At 35.1% G+C, this 21772-nt stretch overlaps 3 protein-coding genes across 3 annotated transcripts in view; 2 read left to right on the top strand and 1 right to left on the bottom strand.

Moving 5' to 3' along the window:
• The first annotated feature begins 6729 nt into the window (after positions 1-6729).
• LOC120070223 (stem-specific protein TSJT1) lies at positions 6730-8764 on the top strand. Its single transcript, XM_039022106.1, has 4 exons — positions 6730-7052; positions 7654-7894; positions 7992-8112; positions 8343-8764. Exons 1-4 carry the CDS (start codon positions 6853-6855, stop codon positions 8531-8533), a joined length of 753 nt encoding a protein of 250 aa, XP_038878034.1. The 5' UTR covers positions 6730-6852; the 3' UTR covers positions 8534-8764.
• A 146-nt stretch (positions 8765-8910) lies between these two features.
• Positions 8911-12707, bottom strand: LOC120070218 (meiotic recombination protein DMC1 homolog). The gene is made up of 15 exons (XM_039022095.1): positions 12330-12707; positions 12135-12220; positions 11578-11669; positions 11429-11500; positions 11263-11301; positions 10964-11021; positions 10837-10882; positions 10687-10732; positions 10423-10484; positions 10232-10298; positions 10058-10150; positions 9909-9977; positions 9714-9792; positions 9362-9528; positions 8911-9143 (listed from the first exon to the last, which is right to left on the bottom strand). The coding sequence occupies exons 1-15, from the start codon at positions 12344-12346 to the stop codon at positions 9099-9101; spliced, it is 1038 nt and encodes a 345-aa protein (XP_038878023.1). The 5' UTR covers positions 12347-12707; the 3' UTR covers positions 8911-9098.
• A 1157-nt stretch (positions 12708-13864) lies between these two features.
• LOC120070210 overlaps positions 13865-21772 on the top strand; it is a 10537-nt gene continuing 2629 nt past the window's right edge. The window contains exons 1-9 of the mRNA XM_039022082.1: positions 13865-14685; positions 15784-16048; positions 16260-16425; positions 16520-17270; positions 17389-17815; positions 17929-18110; positions 18419-18578; positions 18743-18970; positions 19044-19391. Of these exons, the coding sequence (XP_038878010.1) occupies positions 14174-14685; positions 15784-16048; positions 16260-16425; positions 16520-17270; positions 17389-17815; positions 17929-18110; positions 18419-18578; positions 18743-18970; positions 19044-19391 (3039 nt within the window). The 5' untranslated portion in view covers positions 13865-14173. The remainder of the gene's footprint in view (positions 14686-15783; positions 16049-16259; positions 16426-16519; positions 17271-17388; positions 17816-17928; positions 18111-18418; positions 18579-18742; positions 18971-19043; positions 19392-21772) is intronic.

Raw genomic sequence — 21772 nt, 5'->3', positions numbered from 1 at the left:
ATGGCCAAGTCCATGGACTAACCAAGCTCAATCCCACGAAGCCCACCTAAGAACTCTAATTATCTTCATTTATGGGAGTCAGCAATTTTATATACCAAAAAGCCTAGAGAGAATTCTCATTCAACTGCAGACTCCTTAAATACACAAGTCTCTTGAATATACAAAGACTTCAGGAGACACAAAGACTCCTGAAGGTACAAAGACTCCTTCGACTTCAAGAACATCACGCACTCCGCTTCTTCAAGTGAAGTGTACATATTCAACTGGGAGAATCAGATGATCAAGTACTAAAGATCGAATCACATCACATTGCATCAACATTAAAAACTACATCAACTTAAATTCAACTCTACAAAATATGTCTGCTGATCCTCCAAGAAGACCATCAAGCCCAAAGGTCGATCATCCAAAAAGATCAACCAGCCCAAAAATTCGATCATCCAAAAAATCAACAAGCCCAAAGGCCGATCATTCAAGAAGATCAACAAGTCCAAAGGCGAATCATCCAAGATCGACAAGCCCAAAGGATGATCATCCAAGAAGATAAACCAACTTAAAGATTAAAGTTTATTTTAAACCATCAAAAAATTATATATGAGAGATTGTACTTGTTATACTAAAATCAATACAAATACAACGTTCAAATTCTACGAATTAAGTTTCTCCGGAAACCTCATGCGAACAGAGAGCATCATTTATTTTACTTTTTTACCCTATTTTTTTTCTTAGATATATATCTCAATGTTCTTTATTTAGATCTTATAATTAAAATAAATATTGTCAACCATATATATCACTCTTCTTGGTTATATTGTAGTTATTTTTATTTTTTTTTCAAAGGCATTTGAAGAAATCTTCTTTCTGGTTGCCATGATCAAGTCTATTAGAATACTCTTGTCTATTGTCACTTTTTATGATTATGAAACTTGGTAGATGAATGTCAAGATAGCTTTTTTGAATGACTATCTTGAAGAGAGTATCTATATGTCTCAATCAAAGGGGTTTATTGCACACGGTCAAAAGCAAAAGGTTTGCAAGCTTAATAGATCCATTTATGGGCTAAAACAAGCGTCTCGATCCTAAAACATGAGATTTGATACTGCGATCAAATCCTATGGCTTTGAACAAAATGTTGATGAATATTGTGTTTACAAGAAGATTGTCAACAATACTGTAGCTTTGTTGGTTTTATATGTTGATGATATTCTACTCATTGGGAATGAAGTAGAATTTATAGCTGACATTAATACATGACTAGCCACGCAATTCCAAATGAAGGATTTGGGAGAAGCAAAATATGTTATTGGGATCCGAATAGTTCGGAACCGCAAGAACAGAACGATAGCATTGTCTAAGGCATCTTATATAGACAAAATGTTGTCTCGATATAAAATGCAACATTCCAAGAAAGGTATGTTGCCTTTCAGATATGGAATTCATCTGTCTAAGGAACAGTGTCTTGAGACACCTCAAAAGGTCAAGGTTATGAAACAAATTCCATATGCATCAGCAGTAGGGAGTTTAATGTATGTCATGTTGTGTACTCGTCCCGACATATGCTATACAGTTGGAATTGTCAGCAGATATCAGTCCAATCTTGGATATGATCATTGGACCGTAAAACATCCTCAAGTATCTTTAGGAGAACGTGGGACTATATATTCGTGTACGGTGCTAAGGATATGATCCTTACTGGATACACTGATTCTGACTTTCAAACCGGTATAAATTCTAAGAAATCTACTTCGGGGTCAGTATTCACCCTGAACGGATGAGCTATAGTGTGAAGGAGTATCAAACAAAGTTGTATTGCTGACTCCACCATGGAAGCTGAGTATGTAGTTGCCAGTGAAGCAACTAAAGAAGCGGTGTAGCTCAGAAAGTTCTTGACCGATTTGGAAGTTGTTCCAAATATGCATCTGCATATCACTCTTTATTGTGATAATAGTGATGCAGTTGCTAACTCAAAAGAAACCTAGAATCCATAAACGCAAAAAACACATCAAGTGCAAGTACCATCTCATTAGAGAGATCGTACACCGAGGAGACGTGATTGTCACACAGATTGCCTCTTAAGACAACTTGGCCGATCCATTTACAAAGGCCCTCTCGCGTGTTCGAGGGTCACCTAATGGGACTAGGACTGCGAAATAGATATAACTAGGGATAAGACCGGGTAGATAGTTGGGAACATAGGGTGCAAGACGGAATTCACTTCTATCCACTTTTAGGGATAATAGAGAGGTTGTTCCTTTAAGTATTAACTCCGGGTCTTGAACAAAGGCCCTCCACCCTCTCATTATCCCGAGAGGGACTCGATTTAGTGATTGGGTCACAAACCAATTGTTCATTAGAGGATCGGTGGGACTTAAGGAGCAAGATGTAATGGTCATAGTATCTTGTGTTCAAATTTAAGCATGAGGAAAAATTGTATTTTACATGAAATATAATTTAAAATCAAATAATTAATTAATTAATTAATTATTTTTTAAAGTATTCTTGAACATTAGCATGGAAGTGTTTTTTAAACTTGATTAATATGATTAATCAAAGTTAGGTGTCAAAATAATTTAATATGTGATATTAAATTTGTTTTTAAATATTTTCTAAATTATGAAAAAAAAATTCATAAAAAAAATTGATTTATTGATTTTTTAAATTAGTTAGTGGAAAAACCCAATTGTTGGATTTTTTCTCTAACTAAGTGGATTTTGAAGTGACATTTCCCAAGCTTGACACCTAACGATTACATGCTAGTGGATTTTGAGGTGGAAGACATGCAAAATAGGATTTTGCATGAAATTTGTCTTTAAATAGTTTGGTTTTTCAAATGTAAAGAGACTAGTGCTTCTTTGACTTTTCACTTGACTTTTCCACCAAAATCTATTTACTCTCCATTTTTCTAGAGTGAAATTCCCTTGTCTTTACTAACAAAAACAGTCCCACCACCATGTTCTTCAACTGGAGAATAGCGAGGACTTACCGCTGGTGGTGTCAATCGAGTACGAAGAGGAAGATTGTGGTTGATTCTACAAAGGTTGTATTTTATAATCTTTTATGCATGCTTATTCTTAGTTTTATGTAATAAGAATGTTATCGATCCTTACTTTCGTTGTACATGTTGTTCTTTATGTTCCATTAGCATTTAGATGGTTTGCTTTCTAATTGTGAACCTTACCAGGGCTTGACATGCCACGAATCCTCTTGAAAGAGAGGGGTGTCTTCGGGAACGCGGACACAGGTGGTGCATGGCTGTCGTCAGCTTGTGCCATAAGGTGTTGGGTTAAATGCCGCAACGAGCGCAACCCTCGTATTTAGTTGCCAACCATTGAGGTTGGGTCATATGGTATTTTTACGTTATCTCCCCGAAAGATCTGGTGGGATAAATGAAAATTTTATAGATAAGACCTTTTCAACTTGGGTGGTTGGGATATCTTTATTCCATACATATTTGGTTGCAGCCTATAATTCGAACTAAGGACAGGTTTTTGGAGTTAGCTCACCCTTGCGGGATCACGACCCTTTTTCTCGAAATATGGACCAATGGAGGTTTAACTCCTTAGAAGAGCACTTCATGAAGTCTCCTCGGAGATTGGATTAGATTCGTGGAGAAACGGCGGGCTCGACGAGAAGAGGATTGTAACTCTATAATAGTAGAAATCACTAGTAGATTAGTCAAAACCCATTGTGCAAGCATTATTAGTTGGATTTCAGCCAACTTTCTACTGAAATACCCCTCGCGTGCGAAATGAACAAAGACATTTCTAGGATTTAATGATTCATTGAGAAAGTGGAAGTATTGGATAAATTCTTAGCGATGGAATATAAAAAGGAAAAAACTTGGACAAAAAAAAAAAGTAAACTTTGGCAAAAAGCAAACGAAGTGACCGCCGACTAGAACACGTTAGAGGAGCTCTACGTGATGTCAAATCACTCCAATGTTCCATTTAGCAATTCAATACTCAGTTTAAATTAATATTTAATTTTATGAAAATCTTAAATTAATATGGATTATTTGTTGTAAAAAAAAACATAAAAATAATATGAACTATAGTATTTATTTTAAAAAATATAACTAATATAAAAAACAAATATGTTCTATAAACTTAAATTACTATCAAATTAACTTACAAATAAACGAATATTGAAGGAAATTGCTTTAGATACTATGCTAGCATATTACAAGATATTTTTCAGTAACAAATGTTACTATAATAAAATAATATCCAAAATATTTATATTATCTAAAAAATATTTCCTAACGGCAAATAAATATAATCGAATGTCAACGTATTATTTTAAGTATGACGATGGATTTTGGACATTTCAAAGTGAACTCCTAAGGTTAAAATTGGTATTTCGCAAATATCCTTTATTTTGATTTAATCTGAATATTCCGATTGTACTGCTAAGGGCGTTGTGCCACGTTAGCTTATGCTTTTGGCCTTTTAAATGGATAAAGCTTCAGATTCCACCCAATGCAATTTATGTATACTCAATAAATAAAGAAATAAATAAATAATAGAAATAATATAATACATTTTATCACGTGCCATACGTAAGACTATATTTTACTTTTTTTTTTTTTTTTTTTTTTTTTTTTTTTTTTTTTTTTTCGTTCAAGTGGATATTAGGTGTAGACAAATTAGAGTATTTTTCCCACATGAAAATTTGAACATTTAATTTTGACCAATTTTTTTTTTTTGAATATCTTAAATCACTAAGCTCTTGTGGAGACGTGGACAGGAAAATGAGTTTTATTTAAACATTTTGAAATAAAATTACAGCAATTTAGCACGTAACTATACATTTAAATTTATTTGAACTTTTAACGTGGTTCCATTTTAGTCTATAAATTTATTAAAAAATATTTTAACTTTTAAATTTTAAATAAGTAATCATTTAAATCACCAAACATTTACAAAAATTATTATAGGTCTTAAATGAATAATGAGTAGCATAATAATACTAATATCTAATACTTATCGTATTCAAATTGTATAATATAATATATATCTAAATCAATATATTGATATATATTCAAGGTCATCCACAGTTAAAACAAATTTGAGCTAGCAAGGAATTATTATCAACTAAAAAATTTTGAACTTTGAATCTTCATTTATATGTAAAACTAAAAAGAAAAAAAGTCATCAACAATTCGATAGTTATTAATAAAATAAAAAAGAGAACTAAATTGTTATTTTTTCAAATGACCATACATTTAAATTGGTTAATGAACTACTAGCCTTGTTAAATATTATCAGCTAAAAAAATTCTAAAGTTTGATTCATTCACTTATATGTTAAACTATAAAAAAGCCATCCACAATTAGATAGCTAATAATAAAATAAGAAAGAGAACTAATTTGTTACTTTTCAAGAGCTCATACATGGACAACAAAATAAATCTGATTTTTTCTTTTAAATGACAAGATGCTTTTAAAATTTTAAAGACCAAAATAGAGAAATACAGTAATGTTGAATACTCAATCTTTAAAAGTCAAGACAATATAAGACAATATAGAAGCCTCTCTTTATTTGGTTATATCACATGGTTATATATCATTAGTAAAAATAACTTTTTCTTAGAAAATTTTCAATCAGACGAATTATAAAAGCATCTTAAAATAGATATAAAGTGATGTCTTTTCAGAAAGAAAAACGATGCTAAAAAGTAATGTATAAGAATAATTTCTTTCGTCCTTTCTTGGATAAATTTAATTCAGCTTTTCCTTATGAAATTAGTCTCATTAAATTAGAAGATTAAATCCTTCAAAAAAATTAGAAGATTAAATTACAATCCCAAAATCAATATCTATTTAATCACTGTATTTTCAATATTATAAAGAAAGACACCGAACTTCTTAATTCTATACGTTTAATAATTATCTCTTTATTTTTTTTTAGATTTTAAAAATTAAATCTATTTTCTAATCATTTCTTATCCTGATTTGCATCTTTTTAAAATATAATGATCGAATTCTTAACCAAATTTTAAAAAACAAAAAAAAAATTAGGGTGGATTTTTTAAACTATAAGAAGAAATTTGAATGTAGAAGTAGTATCTATAAATTTAATTAGAAAGAAAAAGAAAATCAAATTATTACCAAATCTGATCTAAAAATTTAAGATTTCATTATATATAATATTTATATTTATATATAATAGATCAGTTAACTTATTAGAAGCCTACCAATTACAAAATAAGTTCAAATGTTGGTTTGATAACCATTTCATTTTTTATTTTTTATTTTTGAAATTCAAGACTATTTTCTCCAACATTCATGATTTGCATTTTTTTGAAATATAATGGTTGAATTCTTAACCAAATTCAAAAAATAAAAATAAGTTTTTAAAAGTTACTTTTTTTTCTTCAAAATTTGATTTGATTTTTTAAATCATTGATAAAAAGTATAACAAATAAAGAAATTTAAAAATGAATACAGTGGCTATAAGCTTAATTTTCAAAAGTAAAAATACAAAAACGAAATAGTTATAAAATGAAACCAACTTTAAAAAATACTTCATAAACCTACCATTTTTAAATTTATAAATAAAATAAATATAAAAATTATACGACTAAACTGATGGTGCAAGAGGGATACAGTGCCAAAAAAGTCTGTGGCTGAAAGCTAAGTTGTGAAAATTAGGGAAATGAAAAGGGGCAATAGTGGAAATTGCTCTAGCCTTATTTTTTATTTATATATTATATATATTTTAATTCTTAAGTATTTCTAAACTCCAGGTCCTCCTCCAACCGCAAAGCGATCTTTCATCACCTGTATTTGCATTCAGAAACGAAACCAACCGTGTTTTTAGTTTTCTCATTTTCCGATCGACGATCTACAAAATGCTCGCCGTCTTCGACAAATCGGTGGCCAAAAGTCCCGACGCTCTGCAGAGCCCTGAGTCTGATTCCGTCTGGGCTCTCAAAGATGGAATTTTGGCTCAGCATTTTAGCTCCGTCTACCCTGGTTCTGTCATCGTCAACCTCGGCTCCGCCGGTCTCTTGGCCTATTCCGTCGAAAAGCAAAACCCTCTCCTCCCCAGGTATTACCATTACCTTTCATCATCTTCTGCAATGTTTTCCGGAAAACTCTAATTCTCCTCTCTGTTTCTTTTTTAATTATTATTATTATTATTATTCTTTCTTTCTTTCTTTTTTTAATATTTTTTTGGATCTGATCACCGATCTTGTTAACTTACTGTCTCCCGGAGGTTTCTTCTATTGGGCGTTTCATTTTGGTTGGATGAGAATCTGTTTAAATTGACCAGAATCCAGTTTTCTTTGTTTATTGATCTTGTTCCTGATTCTTTTGCCCATTTTGGTTTCGTCTGCAATTGGTTTTTTGTTTCTCGGGTACGAAATTGCATAGTCGATTTTAATTATGGAGGGTCAAATCTTTCGAGATTTGAAATGATGTTATTCTTATTTTGCATCCTCAATCAAAATTATGGGATTCTTGGTTTGGCTTATTCTTTTGAACTTTATTAATCATTATAATTGTTATAGGATTTGTATTGATTCGCTAGTAAGAGAGTTGGGGATTGTTTGAACACCATTATTTGCTTGTAATTTCATTCTTGTATGAACATTTGTTGGATTTACGTGCTGTTAGCAAATTGAAGAAATTTGGTTTTATAACCTTAGATTATTTGCGGTTGTGGACGACATTTTCTGCTTGTTCCAAGGGCACATTGAGAATGTTGCTCAACTCAAGCAACAATATGGTTTGAACAAAGCTGCAAACGAGGTTATTATTGTTATTGAAGCCTATCGAACACTAAGAGATCGAGGTCCATACCCAGCTGATCAAGTCGTGAGAGATATTCAAGGAAAATTTGTGTTCGTCCTATATGACAGTTCCTCAAAAACTGCATTTTTTGCTTCTGTAAGTTGCCGTGATCTCTTAGTTTAACCATGATTTGCTGCAAATTTCTATTGTTGTTGTTAATCTCTTTTCTCCATTGATGTAATTTTATATGCAGGATGCTGATGGGAGCGTTCCCTTCCACTGGGGAACTGATTCTGAAGGACAGCTTGTTCTCTCTGATGATGTAGAAACTATGAAGAAGGGTTGTGGAAAATCTTTTGCTCCTTTCCCCAAAGGTAACCTTTTTATGGTGTTTAATTTGTTCCGCCATTATTATGCAATGTTGGAAAGTATATTTTGTTTAGTTCAACAGTTGTGAGGTTGGAGGATTGAGCAATCGACCTTTAGGATAATAACTTGTATCTTATCCATTGAGCTATGCTCGAATTAGTCTTTCCAAAGTAAGACCATTACAAGGAGTTATGTTTCCAGGTGTTTATTTTATGCACTATGTTTTGTACTTTAGGTTGTTTCTTCACAACTTCTGGTGGGTTGAGGAGTTATGAGCATCCACTTAACGAGCTGAAGCCAGTGCCAAGGGTGGATAGTTCAGGTAATGTCTGTGGAGCCAATTTCAAGGTGGATGCAGAGGCTCGAAAGGAAAGTTCTGGTATGCCAAGAGTTGGGAGTGCTGCAAATTGGTCTTCAAACTACTGAGTGCATTAATTCGGCAAGGGCTTCTTTACTTTGCCTTGGCCTTCCTACTACGGCTTTTTTCCATATTTCCATCATTTTACACCTCTAACTGTGCCTTGTAAATGGGTACTGAGGTTTATACTTTACTTTCCGTAATGGGCATGTTCATGCAGTTAACTTATATCTTATGAATCTTGTTGGCTTAACTGAGTTTCATTCTGGTTGCGGTGGAATAATAGTTTGTTTTCCTAATGCTTTTCCAACTTATATATTTGGAGACATTCATCACAACAGAATTCAATGTAGTTTTGGATTTATGCCAATAAAGTTCCTCCTTGCCAACTACATATTTGGGTTTATCTTAATACAGCTGAGATTTGAGATTTATTTCAATTGTATTTTGGAGAATACCCTTTTTCATTATTTTATCCAATTGTATTGCATATGGGGTAAGCTAAAAACGTTACAATCTACACAGTGAGGATATCTTGTCACTTCAAGATAAAAATATGTATCTAGTAACTAGATGAAAAATTAAACATTTCGACCTGTGGTTGCCTTCAATGTTCTAACATCATACGAGACCTCAGTCCTTTGCATCTGCAATGCCCCCTGGTGTTATCTGAAATACGTACTTCTGCTAAGGAAAAATTGTGTGGAAGGTGGGTGTAGTAGTCTTTCCTCTTCGGTATTTTCTATCATAATTTATTTAGAGTGATTTTCATGTAGTGATGTGAGTGCAGAAGAAGTGTAGGAATTCTGCCTACATCATAGGTTGATGATTTCAGATCTCGTAGAGATAATAATAAATGAAAGTGGCAAGTGTGAGGTGATGTGAGTCAAGGATATAGCTTCAGACTCTGGCAAATTAGGGGCATCGAACACCTTGCAAATCCGTTGTTCACCTTTGCCTTTCCTGAACATCAATCTTACTGTAGCAGCATGGGCAAGAACGTGGCCTCCTGCAGGTTTTTTGGGATCTGATACAAACACTCCTCCACCTGGGTCTGCAACGACTGTTGTCAACAATAAGATTGCGTTCAGTAAAACCAACATTTTGAAGGAAACAATTTAGTCTCAGTCAATACAGCAAATACAAGTATGAAGACAGGATACTCTGACCATAAAAAGAGCTAACATGTCTGGGTTTCCTGAATGAGATAAACATCAAATGAAGCATCAGAAACAGTTCAATCGCTACCTTGGTTGGTCATGTAAACTGCTACGTTGAACTCTTCTGCAATTTTAGTTAATCGGGACAGCATCTGCGCCAATTTTTGCTGCATGTGACAACCAGCTTGTGTCATAAAATGATGAAACAAAGGAGACGAGTGATATTAAGCTACAGAAATCGAATCCTAAAACGTTGTTTATAGTGAATTCTATTTGATTCGACCTGGCGCTCTGCAAGTTCTCCTCTTCCGGTGAAATCCACCCGAAAAAGTGCGATGATAGAGTCGACAATCTGAAATTAGGAGATAGAATTTACAACGTCAGGACACCGTAGTTTTTGACATTTGAATTACAATTTACCTGCTGACTCACCAGAAGCTTAAATGGTTCTTCAGACATTTTTGCGGCAAGACCAAGCAGAAGGTTATGCTGGTGTTCGTAGGTGTATGCACGAGCGTATATGATCTGTTTCATTAATAGCAAATTAATGAATTGCATTCGGTAGTTTTGGTTGGAAGAAGCTAAATACAAAAAAGCGATGCTTACATTGTCGAGGACAGCCCCCGGGTCCATGCCAAATCTTTCAGCTATAGGCACAATTCGATCAGGTCGGCTGCAAGTGCATGTAGTTAAGGATAGGACACTGAAAAGGGGGCATCTCCGAAAATAATAATTTCATTTCATTAGACGTGCCCAAACCACAACCACATAATAAAATAAGCTTCAAAAAAGGATACAAAGTGCCTTCAGTGTCAATGTATGCAACCTTTCCATTCCCTCCTCGCATGCTGGTAGGAAGCTGCGAAGGCAAACGCCAAGCACAATTGCAAAGATGTCATCAGAATTGATGCAGTGAAAGAACCGCTCGGTAATTATTAAATGTAAAAGAAAAACACGCTAAACCTTAGTTTTCCTTTTAATGCATATATTACGAAATATAACATTACACAACACGAATTCAGTTCTAAAGATCAGATGTGAAGTCCAAGACGTAGATAAACCTGTGTAGAGACGCAGAGAGTATGCGCGAGTTGCGTTTTCCCAGACCTAGGAATTCGTTTAACGAAGTCAGAGGAGAGCTGCAAGTTAAAAACAGGACTTCGATTCTCAATAAACAAAATCGAAGCAACTATTAACATATACATCCTCACCTGAATTCTCCAAAAGCTTCCGTGATCGCTAGAGTTTCGATTCCACCTTTTGGTAAGAGTTGGAACAACTTTAGTGCTTATGATTTGCGAGATAATGAAAAAAGGAATATCGTAAAGCAGGACTAGCCTCCTAAGAGTTCATCGAGAGCCTGGCTTCCAGTCGTAATGCGAACCACAGACTTTCTCTACAAACAAAAATCATGTACTAAGTCTGCATTTCACGACGGAGAGGTTCATTGAAAATTGAACTTGTTAGGAGCTGGTAGAAAAACTAAAGGAAATCGAACACAGTTGTTTCCGAACATGAAACTTACAGTAAGCAGAAAAGGAAAGGGGAGACGATGCAAACTATACTCTTCGGTGAACTATGGATCTATTTGTTTAAACAGTCCATTTGTTACTAATAAAAAAACAGAAGCAGCTTACCTTGAGCAGAGCATCGCTTCCAGTGATATAACCGAAATTCTGAAAAGCAAAATATAAAAGATAATTGTTAGTTGAAGAAAAGCTGAAGTTTGTAGCATTATGGCATCAATGTGCAAAACATTGTACGCATCGTGGATAATAGAGAAGTGGTGACCGAGTCGCTCACCACTAGCTTTTCGGCAGCTTCGCAGATCTTATCAACCTTCGCCTCTGATAAACCTTTTATCCCGGTCAAGTGCTAAAATACAAATTCCTTGATCACTAAAACCATATCAATTTCAGGATATATAGAGTTTTACATGAAAATTATTCTACCTTCTTCGTGTGCATCATCAAGCCGTTGCAGGTGTATATCCCTGCGTCCTGAAGCTTCTTCACGTCTCCAGCATTAATTCCATGAGAAGTCACTGCACAGGAAATGCCAAAGGAACTCTTTCAGATGTACTGAAGCAACATGATAGTCAGTTAATTGGCTATAACTATTCGCATATTTCTTCACGAATTCAGCAAAACTCGAGTAGAATTGCATGCCTTGAGAAAATATAAACCTAGCTAAACTGGACGCTAGGCTATCGTAAAATGAAACGATCACTAAATGAAACTGCCGAAGCCGATATGTTTTCATAACGAATGAATCAATGGAATAAGATCGCATGACGCGGTACATAGATAATCTCATTTCACTTCGGAGAAAGAAAATTGATCAGAATTGGAGTTTTGCGAATCAACCTCCAAGAATAACAAGCAGATCATTAAGATACAACGTCATGCAATCAAATTCCGTTTAAGATTCATTAAACAAGCGTCGTAGATGAAATTATTTGAATGGTGAAACAATAACATAATTATGAGTTAAAAGCTCCGAAACTTACGTTTATCGATCGCTTCGAACAAGTCGTCTTCATCCTCGATATCTTCGCGCTCTACAAGCTGTAGTTGCTGGCTTTGTTCTTCCGCTCTGAGCAACATCACAGTGGCGGAAGATGAAAGATAACGTGACGAATAGATTGCAGAGTAATTGGTACAAAATGAAGAAAAACGATAACGAGAACAAATCTCTAACTCACTTGAGTGTTGCAAGCATCGTTGCTGGTCTTGAAGGTGCCTAAATCGGAGAACTGTTTTCCTGCTTATGAATGAAGGCAGAGGAAGGTCGCGGGAAATTTTGAAAAAAAAAAATGAAATGACATTGACAGCCCAAGACTGAATTTATAAGGGCGCGGGAATTGGGCAAATGAAAGTCGCGTTCGGTCATGTAAACGGCAGTGAAATTATGCGTTTTGACATGGTCTACATTTACAAATGCGGATGTAATTGGAGGGGTATTTATGAACTTTCACACCATCTGAGAGCACGCGCCCAAAGGCCAAATTGATGTGTTGGGGTGTGGGCACTCCCATCTCGAATCACAGGCGTAACCAACCAATTACGCCGGTCCTTACTGGCTCGTGGATAATTCGACTTTTCATTACCACATCAATATAACTAATTAGAGGCAATTTTTAAGATTTCAATCCTAACGGGTGATTTTTTTAAAAAAATTAAATTTAAATTTTTAAGTACAACCTAACGGGTGATTTTTTCCCCTTTCCTTTTATTTTGAAAAAAAAGGGTATTTGATTTCTAGAAAGTTAAGATATCAGATATTTTAAGTATCTATAAGCAATTTTAGACATCTTTTATGACATTCTAAAATGTCATTAATTATATTCAGAGTGTTCTTTTGAAAAGACATGGGTTAAAATTGAATTAGTATTTAACATTTTATCAAAAACTTAAACTAATGTATAAATTAATTTAGTGTACGAAATAACATATAAAGTTAATATAAATCAAAAGTGATATACAAATATAACATTATATTAATAAACAATTGCAGATGATATAAATTTAAATTATATTGACTAATAAATAAAATATAAGTGAAATACAAATATCACATTATATTAATAAAAAAATGCACATGATATAAATATAAATTATATTAGACTAATAAATAAAATATTTGAAGTTTGTAAGATCATTATTGGTACATTTCCATGCATGAATCCTGAAAAAAAAAAACATAATTATCTGAATATTTTCATGTATTATTATAAACTATTTCTTTAAAACAAGCCCAATCAACCAAACCATTGAAAATCTATATTTCAAGCATATGAAAATTTAAATTAATTTTCAAAAATACAAACAACCCCATTATTTCTATCCTTTATCTTATATAAACCAAAATGATTTGGTGGTTGGAAACTACTTCAATTAGACTTGAGGGCATGACCAAATGCTACTTAGAATAAATAACTTTTGTCTATGGATAAGTTAAATAAACTCAATTAATGTATTTGCGTGTTCATATAATTTAATAATTATTTCAAAAAAAGAATAATTAATTAATTAAATTCGTGAACAAATGTTTAAATTTTCTGTTTCCGAACAATCCAACTGATAAATGAGATTTGAGAACTATCTAGAACATCAGGACTTTATCCATTTAAAATTGAATGAGGGAAATTTAAAAAAAGGAAAAAATGGGGGGNCAAAGCGTGTACGTAAACAGTCCAAATTCACCAAATTATTCAATCATCGCTCCAATATCCCGTCCCGTTATAACGTTTTCTTTTCTTACTGTCTCACTAGATTTCTAGGGTTTCTCTTAACTTATTCACAAGGAGCGGTCCTCTTCCGGCCATTGTCGCCCGCTCCTTCTTCCCCTTTCTACGAGTTATCCCTTTCTTTAACTTCAATTGTTGCTCTTCTTACGTTTCTTTTCCATGCTGTACGCTTCAATTTCTTCTGCCTTACGAAGATATCTTTTTTCCCGAAATCTTTGATACCTCTTCCAAAGGCTTAAAACCTTCAACCTCAGCTATTCTAGCCTGCGGATTAATACCAAAAGCCGCTGTTGCCCCCAATGCAGCTTCTTAACTCTGAAGAAACGGTCGCCGACTCCTCGGAAAGCGCCGTGGTGGAGTCAAGAAATTTGAAATCTTCTGAGTTGGTTTCGTTTGAAGATAACAATGGAAACGATGCCGATGATTCGGTTCTTGATGTATCGGGGAGAAACTTGGATTCTAATTTCTTGGAGGGTTCCAGCAGCTCAGTAAGGGGTCTGTACGTATTTCGGAATGCGTTCAATTTGATCCCGAAATCACTTGGTGACTTTAGAGAGTTGAGAATGCTTAAGTTCTTTGGAAACGAGATTAACTTGTTTCCGCCAGAGTTGAAGAACTTTGTGGGGTTAGAATGCTTGCAAGTGAAGTTATCATCACCGGGTTTTGGTGGTTTATCATTACACAAACTTAAGGGTCTGAAGGAGCTCGAGCTATCGAAGATTCCTCCTAAACCTTCATCGTTTCCAATTCTTAGCGAGATCGCTGGCCTTAAGTGCTTGACTAAGCTCTCTGTTTGTCACTTTTCTATTAGGTGAGCGAGCCTCATTTATATCTGTAGATAGAAGTATAAGGGAAGTTGATAATTTGAACCTGTATATTGTTGCTTTAATAGCCTGCTGTACTTATAGATGAGAATTTGATTTTTACGAAGGCAGAACGAACTATTTTTATGTTCAACTTATTAAGAAGGCGATGAGACGAGTTTAATTGTTTTCTAATTTTAACATTGTGTAATGGTCTGTTGGAATGTTTTAGAAATAGCCGAAGTAACATTAGACTGTCACTTCTTTTTTGAACAACACAATGATTTGATTTTCTATTTTGATTGATTTGTACGGGGTGGGGGGTATGTTTTGATACATGGAGACTAAAAGAGTGTCGGATGACTTGGTTTACATCCTGAACCCCTATTCCCTTATCTAAAACGTGAAACTGCTTCCTATATTTCCAAGTCATAATGCATGGTTCCTTAAAAAGTGACCAACTCTCTGTTTTTGACTCGTCTCTTTATCTGAAATCACTATACTGCTTCAAATAACAGTACCCAAAACATGTCACTTAGAAGTATGGAAAATAGCGAAGTTTAAGCCTCATGTTCTCTTGTTTATTTATTTCAAAGTCTTATGTGTGGATTCTCACAACACATTAGGTGGCATTGGAAACCAAAATTACGATCTCTCCTAAATGATGATTTTGGAAATAATGTTAAATGATAGATTGTTTTTGACCCGTCTCTTTATCTGAAATCACTATACTGCTTCAAATAACAGAACCCAGAAAATGTCACTTAGAAGTATGAAAAATAGCGAGGTTTAAGCCTCATGGTCTCTTGTTTGTTTATTTCAAAGTCTTATGTGTGGATTCTGACAACACATTAGGTGACATTGGAAACCAAGATTACGATCTCTCCTAAATGTTGCTGTAGGAAATCATATTAAATGATAGATTATGTAATTGTTGTAGTTTGGGTCCAAATGAACTTATGTTTCTATCATTTTGATACGAAGCCCGGTTTCTTGAAACGAAAAGGAATTCTAAGTTTCTTTCTTTCTTTCTTTTTTTTTTTTTTTTTGTGTGACTGTGATTTGTGATTTTTTAACAAAATTTGTTATGTTCCCTTTTCCTTCAGATTTCTTCCCCCTGAAATTGGCTGCCTGAATAGTTTGGAGTATCTGGATCTCTCATTTAATAAGATGAAGAGCCTTCCAGCAGAAATAGGCTATTTGGATTCCTTGATATTCTTGAAGGTTGCCAATAACAAATTGGTGGAACTGCCTCAAGCTTTGTCCTCCTTGCAGAAGTTGGAGAACTTGGACCTGTCAAGTAATAGGTTAACATCATTGGGGTCTCTTGAACTTGTATCTATGCATAGCCTTAGAAACTTGAATTTGCAGGTATTTGTCTATTGATTCTGTCTTATTTTCTCATCAAAGAAAAAAAGTCTGGTTTATGCATATTTACATAGTTTCTTTGGGAGGTTGGTAATTGAATGGTTTGGCAGAATTGGTCACTAAAATTTATTGTGTACTTCTCTAATTTGTCTAGGAACGACATAATGTATTTTTAATGTAGTTTTTGCTATGGTTTTTTTTTCCTATGGTACAGTACAACAAGTTTCTGAAAAGCTGTCAGATACCTTCCTGGATATGCTGTAATTTTGAAGGAAATTGTGGAGATGATACAGCCAATGAAGAATGGATTAGTTCTACAGTTGAAATGGATGTTTATGAAGCCACCATTCAAGACAATGGGAATAATTTTCCCCATAAAGGTGTGTTCTGCCCAAATTTTATGCTCAATGATGGCATATGGATTTTTCTTTTTTTGTTCTTTGATATTTACTGTTGAGGACCTTGTTTTTTCAGGTACTCGTAACCTCTCATCAAATCTATTAATGGGACCTTCAACGAATAGTAGATCTTTTGCATCTAGAAGATCAGGTAAGCGATGGCGGAGACGACATTATTTACAGCAGAAAGCTCGCCAGGAACGTTTGAACAGCAGCAGGAAGTGGAAAGGAGTTGATCATCATGCTGAAGTGAAGATCCATGAAAATCATGAACTTGGGAGGCTTGATTCTGCCCCTATTTCTGAAACTACAGTTGAAGATTCCTCAGTTATTGATGAATTATTTGATAGTAAAGAAACATGTCGCGTGGGAGATGAAAGGGAAACTCGTATCAAGAACGATGAGAATGACAATTTTGATCCCAACAAGGAATTTTCTGTGGAGGATTGCTCAAGTATCTGCGATGCTGCTGCAGAAACAATGACAAGGGATGAAAATGAATGCTGTGAGCCTAGTGAGGCTTTGCCGCTGACAGGAAATGGAGCATGTGACCATGAAGGATCATCTTCACAAATATCAAAAGATAATGCTAAGTTGAAAAGATATTCTGAGAGGGAACTTGATAATCCTAAACCTTGCAAGTCAAGAAAGCCAGTTGAAGATAGCTCAAGTTTATCTTGCAAGTACAATAGTACCTCGTTTTGCAACTTTGAGGATTATTTGCCTGATGGATTTTATGATGCAGGGCGTGACCGCCCCTTCATGCCATTAAGGAATTATGAGCAAATTTTTCATCTTGATTCACGTGAAGTCATCATCGTTAACAGGTAGATTAGTTAAGGCATTATATTGGTGATTCTGATTATTTACTGAGTAGCTTGAGTGTCCGATGACTTTCATACTGGGGAGTGGAACTTGATACTGATTATTTGTATGTGCCTCCAGGGAACACGATGAAGTATTAGATTCTATTACAATATCTGCCAAGTCATTGATACTCCGTCTAAAGCAGATTAACCACCTAACCCAAGAAAGACATCACGTTCTTGATGATGTGTATATTGCACAATTACTTGCTTTATTTGTATCTGATCACTTCGGAGGCAGTGATAGAAGTGCAATGGTTGAGAAAACACGGAGAGCTGTTTCTGGTTCAATGTATCAAAAGCCTTTTGTCTGCACCTGCTCAACTGGAGATCGGGATAATCTTACTATGTCCACCAAATTGACGGTGGATAATTATGAGGATATTCTTTTTACTGATATCTGTGAGAAGTCTCTTCGTGCTATTAAAGCAAGTCGAAATTCCATCATAGTGCCTCTAGGAGCTCTGCAGTTTGGTGTGTGCAGACATAGAGCTTTGCTTCTGAAGGTGATTATGTTACTAATTACTTTAACCTTTCCATGTTTGTTCTCGTGTGTTCTTTCCATCATGACTAGCTTTGTATTTACTTGGACTTGACAAAGCTTTGCTTACTACTCCAGTATTTGTGTGATCGCATGGAGCCTCCAGTACCTTGTGAGCTTGTGAGAGGTTACTTGGATTTCTTGCCTCATGCGTGGAATGTGATCTTAGTGAAAAGAGGTAATACTTCGGTTCGAATGGTTGTTGATGCATGTCGACCAAATGATATACGAGAAGAAGCAGATCCTGAATATTTTTGCAGGTAGGTTTCTTTTGTCAGTTCCAATGGCCTTGAAATTTCTTCAACTAACGATGTCTGTTTAAGGATTGATTCTGAACGTCTAATATTCCTTTGCACTTGTTTATTTATTTATATGTTTATTTTATATTTATGATAACGTCGTTTCATGCCTTATTTTGCAAAGTTCTCGATGGTGTTTGTTTAACTTTATTACACTTATTTGATTCAGTGCCATGTTTTTTATTTCATTGCCTATAGTTAAGATTGAGAATGTATACCTTGTTTTTATTATGATTTTTTTTTAATCTCTTTTTTGAATGCTGGTATAGGTATATACCTCTCAGTCGTGTCAGACTTCCTATTTCTTTTGGAACGGCGTCCAATCCGGGGATTTCCTTTCCGTCTCTTTCCAATTGTGATGAGATTGAGAAGGCACCTTCTAGTTCTGTAATAAAGTGCAAACTTGCGTCAATTGAGGCTGCAGCAAAGGTAACATTTTAAGCAACTGAAAAGCCTTATATCTTTTTATTATGCTGTACTGATATGAGCTATTATTTTAATTTATATTTGCTATGTTGTGTGGTCTATCGTTGCTTATAAGTTTTGCTTTGAAACCTATAATAAGGGGGCATCTATCTTGTTGGATATCGCAGTTACGGACACGTGAAGTTTGTGAATCTTCATTTGAAGAGATTAGAAACTTTGAATTCAGTTGCTTAGGTGAAGTTAGAATTCTGGGTGCTTTGAAACACTCATGCATAGTACAGATGTATGGACATCAGATATCCTCTGAGTGGATTCCTTCTGAAAATGGAAAACCAAAGCGTCGCTTGCTTAGGTCTGCAATTTTCTTAGAGCATGTTAAAGGGGGATCTTTGAAGGTAATCCGTCTTCTAGCTTGTTAAGTTACCATTTTTGTGTCAGTGTTTTTCTCATTGTATGTTTTACTTCTAGGGCTACATGGACAAGTTGTACAAAGCAGGGAAGAAACATATTCCAATGGATCTGGCATTGCATGTAGCTCGAGATGTAGCAAGTGCTTTGGTAGAGCTGCATTCAAAACACATCATTCATCGAGACATCAAAAGTGAAAATATTTTGATTGAATTTGATGAAAAATCTGATGGAGTTCCCATCGTTAAGCTTTGTGATTTTGATAGAGCAGTGCCCCTTCGATCTTTATTGCACACTTGTTGCATTGCTCATACTGGAATACCTCCCCCTGATGTTTGTGTTGGAACACCTCGATGGATGGCTCCAGAAGTTCTACGAGCAATGCATACACCAAACATTTATGGACTGGTATGTAGATTAGCTTTTCATTTTTTCTTTCGGCTGTATCAGGCTTTCAAATCAAGGCTTGTTTTTTACACTAGTGAACCATTCTGAGGACGGTGTTGTACATTTTCTGACAACTTATGCTAGCTTATAGTAGAATGGAAATAATGCCATAAAGTAGATAAGAATTACAAGAATAACTTATTTACAGGAAATTCTCTGTGGAAAATATTTACTTCAAATTTGTTTGTTTGTTCTTTTTTTGTGGGGGAGGGGGGGCAACACATTACATTTCTGTTTAGGGGAAGAAAGATACTAAGCAACTACCAATTTTTATGGCCTATGGGTGGGCCTTTCATGGAGAGAAAACTGACTTTTATGGGGAAACTACCATTTTTTTTAAATGGGGAAACTTTATTTTTATGGAGAGAAAACTGAAATAATACACAGGCAAAAACCCACAAAAAGGGGAGCACACTTACAAGAAAGGGATTTAATCAAGAGAAATAAGACCAAGCGAATATAATTACAAAGAGAACTAGAAACCAAGACCTAGAGAGAGAGAAAATCTAGCAAAGGACCAAACATTGGTAGAAGATCTATTATATCCTTTGAAGAGTCTATTATTTTTCTTGCCTCGAAGTCCTCACAAACACAAGCCAGGGACAAAAACTGCCCCATACCCCACAATCTGCCATCTATGTTAATTACCCGAGTTTTGTCACCTATAAACTCCGCCCTTGTATCATGTATCGACAAAGATACTTTTCGACTTTTGTAAGGACAAGTTCAATGATCAATTCAAATGGTTATCCTTCTTCCAAGTATCTTCAGTACACCAGCTCTTACAAAATTGTGAAGCCATCTTGGATGGTCTTTGAGAGTGGTCTTTGAGAGCCTAGCACCTAATGACAGGAAGTAAATTAGATTGTTAGAAGGTTGAATTTCAGGCACATGGGACTTCGTGTTCCTCAAGCTGCAACCTTATAGGAAATATTCATTGGCAGATAAGATAAATGGGAATATGAATTTGCCTTTATGTCACCATGGTTCTTTTAAGACATTGGAGGAAGTGAGGGATAGGTAGCTGATAGGAAGTGTATTAGGATGAAATTGGAAACACAACCTTACTTGAACGGGAATTGTTCCACACTGTATCCTTGAATTCTAAGGATGAAATTGGAAACATTATTAGGATTTTAAGGGTATATTAGTAATGGGTTAGAGAAGTTGCTAAGGTAATTTGTTATAAATAGATGGAGTGGGAAAGGGGAAGTTAGAATTGATTCAGTTGGCTTATGCTCAATTGTTCCCAAGAGAGGGATGGTCTAAGTACCTCAAATTACATGGTTTGTTTTGCGTTTCTAAATCATTTTGGTTATGCTTGGGTTCTCTATTAAATTGGTATAGGAGCAATTATCTTGGACATAGATATCTCCTTTTCATTATATCAAGTAAAACTTGTTTCTTGTCCCCAAGAAAAAAAGGATAGTGATTTTCAAAAAGGATTTTATCGAAAAAAATTGAGGGCAGAAATGCACACTCTAATAGAGGATTTGAAGAGTGATTTGAAGTTGGAAATACACTCATTGAAGATTTGGAAGTCTCATTTGAAGAATGAACCAACACTCATTATATTGCCCATGGATGTTTGGATGGAGACCCAAAGATATTTGAAAAGCAAATGCTAAATATGAACCCCTACTTAATTTTCGAAGGTTACGAAGGAGTATTGCAAAACGTCAAGGTGGGAAGTCAAAGCTGGAGCAAGAATCAAGAAAGATTGAGGTCGAATGGAATTGATCAAGGGGAGGTTGACCCACCTGAAGTTTCAAAGTTTGCGTGCAAGTGGGCTGGAAAGATATATGGTGCTTTGAATGCTGGATTTCTATGGAGAAATAACCGGCAGTTGTATCTTATATGGTTGGAGATGACAACTTGGGAATTTCACTGATGCAAAATTCGTGGAGGAGCATTGGTGGGCGTGGAGTTAGTTTATCACCAAGGAAAAGAGAGGAAAGAAGACAAAGCTTCAATCGGCACAATGCTCGTAGGGGTAAAAAGAAATAAAGAGAAAACAAATAGAAAGGAGGCAGAAAGAAATTAACCCTAACCATGTGGGTCATCAGCGGGGAGGAAAAATCTGGAAGAAGATGGGATCTGAACTGGGTGTGTATATTTTTAGGCTTTCACAGTTTTGGTTTGTATTTTCATAATGGTACCATGAGTGTTTTAGGGCGTCCCCAAGATATGTTTTCAGATACCGCTATACAATTACAACCCGTCTTTGCTCAATGGATACAAAACACCCATGCTTTAGCACCTAGTATAACGGCCCCCGGTGCAACAACAGGCACCAGTTTGACTTGGGGGGGTGGTGATTTAGTGGCAGTGGGCGGCAAAGT

This window comes from Benincasa hispida, chromosome 1, assembly GCF_009727055.1.
Source record: "Benincasa hispida cultivar B227 chromosome 1, ASM972705v1, whole genome shotgun sequence".
NCBI classification, from domain to species: Eukaryota; Viridiplantae; Streptophyta; class Magnoliopsida; order Cucurbitales; family Cucurbitaceae; genus Benincasa; species Benincasa hispida.
Note: the sequence above shows the minus strand (reverse complement) of the source record. Positions and strands in the feature narration are given on the sequence as shown.

Excerpts from the sequence above, each read along its gene's own strand:
- LOC120070223 (XM_039022106.1), top strand. The coding sequence starts at position 6,853 with ATGCTCGCCGTCTTCGACAAATCGGTGGCCAAAAGTCCCGACGCTCTG. Across the intron at positions 7,053-7,653 it reads CAAAACCCTCTCCTCCCCAG|ATTATTTGCGGTTGTGGACG; the intron begins GTATTACCATTA and ends TTATAACCTTAG. Across the intron at positions 7,895-7,991 it reads AAACTGCATTTTTTGCTTCT|GATGCTGATGGGAGCGTTCC; the intron begins GTAAGTTGCCGT and ends TTTTATATGCAG.
- LOC120070218 (XM_039022095.1), bottom strand. Across the intron at positions 11,501-11,577 it reads TGATGATGCACACGAAGAAG|CACTTGACCGGGATAAAAGG; the intron begins GTAGAATAATTT and ends TTTGTATTTTAG. Across the intron at positions 10,485-10,686 it reads CTCTCTGCGTCTCTACACAG|CTTCCTACCAGCATGCGAGG; the intron begins GTTTATCTACGT and ends TTGCCTTCGCAG.